The 9,651-nt window shown below is 42.3% G+C and overlaps 1 protein-coding gene across 1 annotated transcript in view; it reads left to right on the top strand.

The window, feature by feature from the left end:
- The window catches only part of LOC145409195 (pescadillo homolog), a 30,237-nt gene extending 21,372 nt beyond the window's left edge, over positions 1 to 8,865 (top strand). The window contains exons 9-10 of the mRNA XM_080279687.1: positions 1,669 to 1,979; positions 7,785 to 8,865. Of these exons, the coding sequence (XP_080135813.1) occupies positions 1,669 to 1,979; positions 7,785 to 8,272 (799 nt within the window). The 3' untranslated portion in view covers positions 8,273 to 8,865. The remainder of the gene's footprint in view (positions 1 to 1,668; positions 1,980 to 7,784) is intronic.
- Positions 8,866 to 9,651: the final 786 nt, after the last annotated feature.

A 9,651-nucleotide genomic window follows, 5' to 3' on the forward strand; every position in this document is an offset into this window, starting at 1 on the left:
TGTGATGTTACAGTGAATTGAGAGAAACTGGAATTGGTGAGAGTTCGAAAACCTTGGTACAGCGATAGAAAAGAGAGGAAATTGTGGAAAAGAAATGGAAAGTAGAGCAACACAGGGAAGGAAAGTAGCTGGTGCCATGAAGGCCATGATAAGAAACAGAGGCTTGAGTTTTGCAGTTGAGCAAGGCTTACGTGATGGAGTGTTAGTGCCAGCTTTAACCCTATGGTGTGCAGAACATTTTTTTTTTTTTTTTTTTTTTTTTTTTTTTTTTATAATGAACTTGATAAACATCCAAGGCATCATCTGAATAAAAAAAAAAAAATTCTCTCTCTCTCTCTCTCTCTCTCTCTCTCTCTCTCTCTCTGTCTTTGCATAGGGCCATGCCTAAGTTTATGTACCAGAGTAGTGAATACATGAAAAAGATTTTTTTTTTTTTTTATATATATATATATATATATATATATATAAAGGTGAAGATAAACATCCAGGGCATCATCTGTTGAAAAGAAGAAAATCTCTCTCTCTCTCTCTCTCTCTCTCTCTCTCTCTCTCTCTCTCTCTCTCTCTCTCTCTCTCTCTCTCTCTCTCTCTCTCTCTCCGCCTTTGTGTGGTGCCATGAGTAAGTTTGCGTAGGGGTTGAGTTGTTTACGGTGATGCACAGCCAGCACAGCCTGAGCTGTGGCTCGCAGCGCGACCCTACCCAGCCTGAGCTGTGGCACACAATCCACGGGTTAACATGTGGATGTGAGACTATGGTGTGGCATGAAAATGAAAAGTCAAGAGTGAAAGCAGTGGAGATGGGACTGCTGAGGAATACATGTAGAGTACTGTACAGAGAGTGGATAGGATACGAAATGTTGTGATTCGTGAAAGATGTGGAGGAGGTCTGTAGACACCAGAATCAAAGAGAGCTTACTGAGATGGTATGGCCATGTGGAGAGAATGGATAACAATAGGGTAGTGAAAAAGGTATATCTGAGTGAATTTGAAGGAGGGAGGAGGTGAGGTAGGCCAAGGACAAGGTGGAGGGATATGGTGGATGAGTGTGTGAGGAAGAGAGATATGGAAGCCAGTTAGGCTAAAGGACAGATATGAGATCCAGGTGGCTGGATGAATGTTGTGAGAAGTGCATGATCAGGGATTTGGCACCCCTTTTTAACATGACAGCATCCAAATTGACTCTGTCTGATACGTTTATGTGAAGCTGCAGAATGTGGTGAATGTTTTTGGCCTATCAGATATAGAGAGCCAGGATTCCAAGGGCTTGAATGATGAGTGAATTGAAGCGTGGTCCATTGGAGTGGGCAAACTTGGATTGTCTGGACACTACTACTCCTCACCCTGCCCTAGGGTGGGAAAAGAGGTCCAGATAATAATGATGATGAATGATGATTGAGTTGGAAGAATTTTTGGTGAATGTAACAGTGTATGATAAATATAACTTACTTTAAAAGCTGCCAGTCTTTAGAAAGCATGAATTGTACCATGGTCAACTTCAGGCATCCCTTTTATGTTAGGTTATGTATGAATTTCTAAGTGAGAGGACAATAGACCTAGTTATTTTGTACATAATAATTCCTCCTTCACAGTTCCTAATCATTGTTTTAGGTTATCTGGAATAGTTTTTGTGAGTCATTGGATATTGATGTGAAACTTCCTATCATGCAGGTACTATGTGCAGCCACAGTGGGTATATGATTGTGTTAATGCTCGTTTGTTGCTGCCAATCCAAGACTACTTCCCTGGTGCAAAGTTACCTCCACACCTTTCACCGTTTGACATTGAGACAGAGCTGTACGTTCCACCTGAAAAGAAGCAGCTCTTGGCTCGACAGAGAGGAGAATTACCTGAGGAGCAGTTGCAGAATCCAGAGGAGGAAAGTGACTCTGAAGAAGATAGCAAGCCCATAGAGATGCCTAATCGTTTTAGTAGGAAGAAATCATTGGCTAGGAAGAGAAGGAAGCAGAGAGCCCTTAAAAGTAAGGAATTTTATTCTGTATTTCATTACTGCAGCACCCAGATCCACTGTATGTCCCTAACTGTCAGTCACTGACTTAAATCTGTCCCTTTTGAAGGGTGAAATCTGTTAAGTTGCAACTGTAGAGCATTATGAAGTTATGAACGTGATACTTTCACTGCCATCAATTTATGTGCTGCACCCACGGGAGTGTCTCAACGATGTATCTCAAGTGCATGTGGTGTGCATCTGAGGTGTGTCTGAGGGTTGTATTCAGAGGCTAAGGACACCTTTTGGGATATGCTGGGTTTATGGGGATGGTTGAGGTAAATGTGACCATCAAAGGTGCCCTTTGTCTCGTTATATTCTTTTATGCGCTGCTGAGATTTTGTGTGACTGGTTGCATTTTTACCCTTTCGAACATCTTTTTTTCCTTCAGTTTAATTTGGCTTCTATCAAACTTTTTTTATTTAGATACTGATTCATTTATATGGTTGGACAGCCTCATCTTAAATGTCAGGACCAACTTGCCTAGCCCTGGGCTCCCACGCTTCTCATGGGGCAACACTGGATTAGATGGTGAATGAATTAATGAAATTGATTTTTTATTAAGAGTTACCTTATGTGCTCGGAGGATTAAAGAACTGCATTAACCCTTTGAGCATGAAACTTCTTTTATCTGGGTTATTGCCAGATGCTTTTATCCAGCTTAAGAGACACCTCTTGTCCTGTACACTGTGGATGTAAAACAACATACATTGGGTACATTTTGCAACTTTGTGTTCCATGCTTCCATGGATCAGTCTTTTCCACCATATAACTATTCTCCAAGCCAGATAGCCCCCTGTCTCATCCCAGTTAAGACCCCCCAGGCTCGAGATTCCCTTAGCTAAATACAGTATAGCCTTTGCTGTTCATCCTCCATGCATGAATTGAATTTACTCCATCTTTCCAAATAGTCTAGTTCTTTTAGACCACAACAAGAATTGTAATGAAACTCTTCACTATGACCAACAGCTCCTGAAGATGACAAGATGTAGTGGCAATACTTTTCCTCCCTTTAGAATTGCAGTAACAACATAACAGTACTTCATGTGCCTTGATAAACAGAGTTGGATTCAAAACTGTATCCGGATGTACATCTATCCCAACTGACTGTACTTGATCCTAGCACTCTCACAAATTCTTGAACAAACATAACTCAATGATTATTCCGATTTCAGATTTTGTTTTGCCGACTGAATATCTTGTCTGGGCATCCTGTTAGCCTAGTTGCTTTTTCAGGGCATCCAGGTAGCCTAGTTGATTTATCAGAATCTGCAAGATCCAGTTATATAGGTTTTACGTGTAGTTTTCTCATCATAAAGATGTGACTGGTTGTATCCTTGCTTTGAATGAATCCAGATTTCTTCTCATTATTTTCACTCCCTCTCTTATCCTACTCCTCAGATCCTTCTTATAAACTCTGATTATCATGTCACACAGCAGCAGACCCTTGTGGTTATCATGTACCAGTGCAAGTGCATTTCCCTTCCCTTTATAATCAAAGTCAAACTTTAATATGTCATGTGCTGAGTCCTCATTGCAGTTTACTGTCATCAAATTCTGTGCCAGTGTACAAAGATGCCTCTCATTATCAGTAAGCAGCACAGTCATCTGCTTATCTCAGATTGGAAATAATCCTTCCACCATCGTGTATCAGAAGTACAGCATGATCTTTTTTTTTTTTTTTTTTTTTTTTTAATGCGAGGAAGAAGGAACCAAAGGCCATGAGCCCGCAGTAACAGTTCCCTCCAAGAGAAAAACAAAATACAATATAGAGCCAAATTCAAGATCCGATCATTTTGAGATGCCTGGACACACTGCGTTTGAAAGACTGGAGATCATAGGCAGCAGGAAATACAGACAGAGGGAGACAGTTCCAGAGCTGACCTGTTGCATAAATGAAAGATTGGGAGTAACGGTTAACTCTTGCATTAGAGAGTTGGACAGAAAAAGGATGAGAGTTTGCTGCCAGACGGGTGCTACGCGCCCGTCGTAGAGGTGGAGGAATGCAAGCAGACAGTTCAGAGGAGCAGTGACCATTAAAGTAGCGATAGAAAAGAGATAAAGATGCAACAGTGCGGCGAAGAGACAGAGGTTGAAGGGAGTCAGTAAGAGGAGGAGAGTTAATGAGACGAAAAGCCTTTGACTCCACCCTATTGAGAAGAGCTGTATGTGGGGAGCCACCCCACACATGAGAGTTGTACTCCACACAGGGGCGGATAAAACCCCTGTATAGAGTCAACAATTGCGCAGGGGTAAAGAAAGAGCGGAGTCGGCTTAGCACACCCAATCTCTTGGAAGCAGATTTTACTAGAGATGTAATATGATCTTTCCAAGATAAGTCCCGAGTAAATGAAACCCCAAGCATGTTCAAGGATGATGCAGGATTAAGCTGAATATTATTAAACATTAGTGGGTACACCTGTGGAAGATTTTGTCGGGTTGATAGGTGTAAGAACTGAGTCTTAGATGCATTAAAGACAACCATATTATTTTTACCCCAGTCAGAGATACGAGCCAAGTCAGACATTAGGTGTGCCATAGCCTCATCCCTTGTTTGTTGAAGTAACTGTTGAGATGGGCGTTGTGGGAACCGAATGGAAAGGTGAAGGGTGGAGTCATCAGCGTATGAGTGGATATGGTTAGATGTACAGCTTAGAAGATCATTGATGAATAAAAGGAAGAGAGTTGGTGATAGGACAGAGCCCTGAGGAACACCACTGTTGATAGATCTAGGAGAAGAACGATGGCCGTCTACAACAGCGGCTATAGAACGACCAGAAAGGAAGCTAGCGATGAAGGCACAGATAGAAGGATAGAAACCGTAGGAGGGCAGTTTGGAAATTAAAGATTTATGCCAGACTCGATCGAAAGCCTTTGAGATGTCAAGTGCAATGGCAAAGCTTTCGCCAAAGTCCCGAAAGGAGGATGACCAGGAGTCTGAAAGGTAGGCGAGAAGATCGCCAGTGGAGCGTCCCTGACGGAACCCATACTGACGATCGGAAAGAAGGTTGTGATAGGAAAGATGCCTTAAAATTTTTCTATTAAGAATTGACTCGAAAACTTTTGAAATACAGGACGTTAAAGCAATTGGACGATAGTTGGAGGGTTGGGAGTGGTCACCCTTCTTTGGGACTGGCTGAATGAGAGCAAACTTCCAGCAAGAAGGAAAGGTACAAGTTGACAGACAAAGACGAAAGAGTTTGCCTAGGCAGGGTGTAAGCACAGAAGCACAGTTCTTGAGAACAACAGGAGGGACCCCATCAGGTCCATATGCCTTGTTAGTACTGAGGCCAGTGATGGCAGAAAATACATCAACTGAAGAAATTTTAATGTCAGCCATGAGGAAGTCAGAGGGGGGAAGTGATGGAGGAACAGCACCGGAATCGTCTAAGGTAGAATTGGAGGAGAAAGTCTGTGCGAAGAGATCTGCTTTATCAGTAGAAGAAATAGCTACAGAACCATCAGAGTAGAAAAGAGGAGGGAAGGATGATGAGGTAAAGTTGTTAGAAAGATTTTTGGCAAGATGCCAGAAGGAGCGGGAAGAATTCGAGTTGGAGAGTTGAGAGCATTTAGTATGAATGAAATTATTTTTAGTAGAGCGAAGAACAGACTTAGCACGATTCCGGGCAGAAACATAAAGATGATGTGATTCAGGGGTGGGTTGGCTCCGGTACCTTTTGTAGGCCCTCTCCTTGTTGCGGACAGCATTAGAACAAGCGTGATTAAACCAAGGCTTTCTTGCGTTAGTCAAAGGATATGAGAAAGGAATGTATGCTTCCATGCCCGAGAGAATAACCTCCGTAATGCGCAAGGCACACTCAGATGGCTCACGGCCATGGAAGCAATAATCATTCCAGGGAAAATCAAAGAAGTACTGCCTGAGGGCCTCCCAGTCTGCGGCTCCAAAATGCCACAGACGACGTTTCCCTGGAGGGTCCACAGGCCGTACCGGAGTGATAGGACAGGTTAAGGTAATAAGGTTGTGATCGGAGGAGCCCAACGGAGAGAAAAGATTAACAGGGTAAGCAGAAGGATTAGTTGTGAGGAAGAGGTCAAGTATGTTGGAGCTCTCTCCAAGGCGGTCAGGGATACGGGTAGGGTGCTGTACAAGCTGCTCTAGGTCATTAAGGATAGAAAAGATGTAGGCTTGTTCACCAGGTGGATCCGTGAAAGGAGAGGAGAGCCAAAGGTGGTGGTGAACATTGAAATCTCCAAGAATGGAGATTTCAGAGAAAGGAGAAATGGATAGAATGTGTTCCATTGTAGAAGTAAGATAGTCGAAGAATTTTTGATAGTCAGTAGAATTAGGGGATAAGTAAACAGCACAGATATATTTAGTCAGAGAATGACAGGAAAGCCGAAGCCAGAGTGTGGAGAATTCAGAAGAATCAAGTTCAGGAACACGAGAGCAAGATAAGTCGTTGCGTATATATACACAACAGCCACCTTTGGCTTTGAAATGAGTATAGAGAAAGTAGGAGGATACAGAAAAGGGTTTGCTGTCAGTTGCCTCAGACAGCTGAGTCTCCGTTAGAAAAAGAAGGTGAGGTTTAGAGGAGGAGAGGTGGTGCTCAACAGAGCGAAAGTTAGAGGAAAGGCCGCGAATGTTGCAGAAATGAAGAAGAAGAGAGTCAGACAGTGGTTCCAGGCACCTTGAGTCGTCATCGGGAGAGGGGCAGATGGTGGGGGCATTTATGGTCCCCCCCCCTGGGGACTCCGAGGCTTGATATAACGACGCCATTTTAGGTAAATTTTGAATAGGAAGTGTAGTGTGTACTGTGCATGTAGTTTGGTGAAGATAGTTAGAGAAATTTGTACTGGAGAGCATGCTGGCCTACTCTCTGTGTAACTGAGACACTGAAAAAGTTCAGCAAAGGGGGATGGTCAGGAACTAGTCCTGAGGGCTGATGAAACGGGAGCTCCAGCACTCCCTGTCATCAGCTTTCCATCCACCTCGGGAGTACTGCCCTGCTCGACTGGTACTGCGTACATAAGCCTGAAAATAATCCTTTCCTCACCAGTCATCGCCAGTTTCAGTTTGTTTTTGTAACTTAGTTTCTATATGGCATTTTTAATCTATCAGTGCTCGTGAGGTAATACATTTGCTTGCACCCCAAGCTGGCCCCAGTACCATTTTTTCAGATTTCAACAGTTGATTTCTTTTTCCTACAGATGTGAAGAGAATCACCTGGCACACCGGGCTGTGTGGTTTTTAGCTTCCTAAACCTATCCAGTGATTCGTTGAAAAATTGATAAGATTAGTTACTGTGCATGCGCCATTAACATACAGTATAACAATGTGGGTGATAACATCTGAGATGAACTGAACATCTGAGTGCTTGGGATGGTAAAGTAGGCCCCAGCAAATATACAAGTGACCTTTATTCCTTTCCTGTAATTGTTCACAGTTTTCTATAGATCACACTAATTCGATGCCACGAGCACTGGCACTGGAGGGTGTCACTCAATGCCGGCAGCTATTGAAGAGTTAATTACCATATTATCTCTGGGGTTAGAGAAAGTCTGTCATCCATGAAATCCATAGAAGTTATAAGAGAGAACTAAGAGGGACTGAGGAGGGACTGAAAAACTCACTTTTTGTATTGGCATTATGGATATGGCAGTTGTATTAATTAGCAGAGGGGAGGTTTGTAGCTTGGACTTCTTGTATCATCTGTGACATAATCCCAGTGACATATGCACGTTTTTTATTAGATCCTACCCCACATGATTACAGTGATTTAAAAAGTTAATATTAATTTTGTATTTCAATTTTCAGGAGCAATGGCAGAAGCAGAAGCAGAGAATAGAGACGATATGGAAATTGATGAAGGAAGCATTAAAAGGAGTAAAGATGATGATAGAAAGGAGGATGGTGTCACTGTTAATGGTAATTCAAAGGAAATGGATACCACATCAGCTAATGATGGTGAAAATAGTGGCAAGGATAGTGAAACAAAACCAGTAAAGGAAAGAAAGAAGAAAGAGAAGGAGCCTACAATAATGGAAGTGACAAAGGGGAAAACAACACGTGAGCGACGCCAGGTGGCTGAGCAGCGGGCACGTGAAGAACATCGTCTCAACGTCATGATGATACCTAGGAAACGCAAGAGAATCTATAACATGCTGTTACGCAAGGAGAAGCAGCAAGAAAGAAAAGCTGCCACACTTACGTACAGGAGGGCAGTCTATGATGCAAAGCAGAAGATGGCACAGCAGGAACAGAAGAAGAAACAGCAACAAACTGATATGGCAAAGATAAATTGAGAATGGTAGGTTTGTATCAGGAAAAATAAAACAGGTCTCCAGTACTGTAATTCTGTTTATACTGTACTAGCTTCTTATCATAATGCCAGTATGTAAGGTTTTTTACCACCAGATGCATGTAGATGATAAAGAGATGTTGTTAATGCTGTGGTCCCAGGCTTGTCTGGATGTGAACCCAGTGAACTGCAGGGTGGAGTTGCCTTTTCCTGTTGTCCACTATGATCATTTCAGGAAATAGGGTAGGAGGTAAGGGGCATTTGTGTAACTGTTTGTGAAAGCACCTGGTTATATCTATATCTCCATGTAAATGTGCCCTTCTCCTGCTCCTATGATGAGCAGAGCAGATCATTATTATTCCATTGTCCTTTTGTGCAGTCCATCATCCTTACAGGAAATATGGTAGGAGATAAGGGGCATTTGTATAACCATTTATGGAGCTACATGATTATATCTTTGCCACCATGTAAAGGTGCCCTTCTCCAGCACCTATGAAGAGCAGATCAGATTGTTATTCCATTTTCTTTGTACAGTAGTGGCTTGTTTGATGCATATTGAGAAAGAAACCACTGGGAATTCTTAACAATAAAGCTTATACCGTATACCTTTTCAGTCTATTTCCCGTATTCCTTTATGGATACCTACCATGTGTTATTGCTTTAATTATTCCTACTTACACAGTACCCCCAGTCATTCGAGTGACTCTGTCAAATAGGTAATGTGAAGAAAGTATGTGTGGATGTTTATGACTGTGAGGTGGAGTCAAGATTCTCGAGGCTGGCTTGAGTGGTGAGTGAATCTGTGTGGCCCAATGCAAAGGGCATCCTGCTGCTCACAGAGTTCCTCTTCTGACATGTTTTTCTTTATTCATGCTTTTAGACCATACTTCACTTCAAGTTTGGGTGGGGAAAAAAAAAAAAAAAAAAAAAAGTTTGGGATAATAATGAAAATTTCTCCCCACATAAAACTGTTACTAGCCAAATTCAGTTGAAGCACCTTAACCGACCACCATTCATCTATCTGGTCATACAGTACAGTACAGACTCATCTGAGTGTGACAATACATAAAGTGAATGGATGGTGTACAGCCCCACCTACAATACACCTTAGCAATGCAGTGGACATACTGTTGGCTGTATCATCACTGTACAGTGAGGTACGTACTGTATAATCCTAAAAAATATGTATAGTGAATGGCTGCTGAAGCATGGAGTCACTTACACTCAACGCTGCAAAGATGATTTTGAAAGAAATGGAAGACCTTTCCACACCAGATAACAAGTCACAAGGCCGCTGAGTCCACACCAGATAAGTCACAAGGCTGCTGAGTGATGATGAAGGATTAAGTCATGTAGTTAGCAAGCTAAATTATTCAGTTACAG

Source organism: Coenobita brevimanus, chromosome 80 (assembly GCF_032717465.1).
Source record: "Coenobita brevimanus isolate Jiangsu-jjx chromosome 80, ASM3271746v2, whole genome shotgun sequence".
In the NCBI taxonomy this organism is placed as follows: domain Eukaryota; kingdom Metazoa; phylum Arthropoda; class Malacostraca; order Decapoda; family Coenobitidae; genus Coenobita; species Coenobita brevimanus.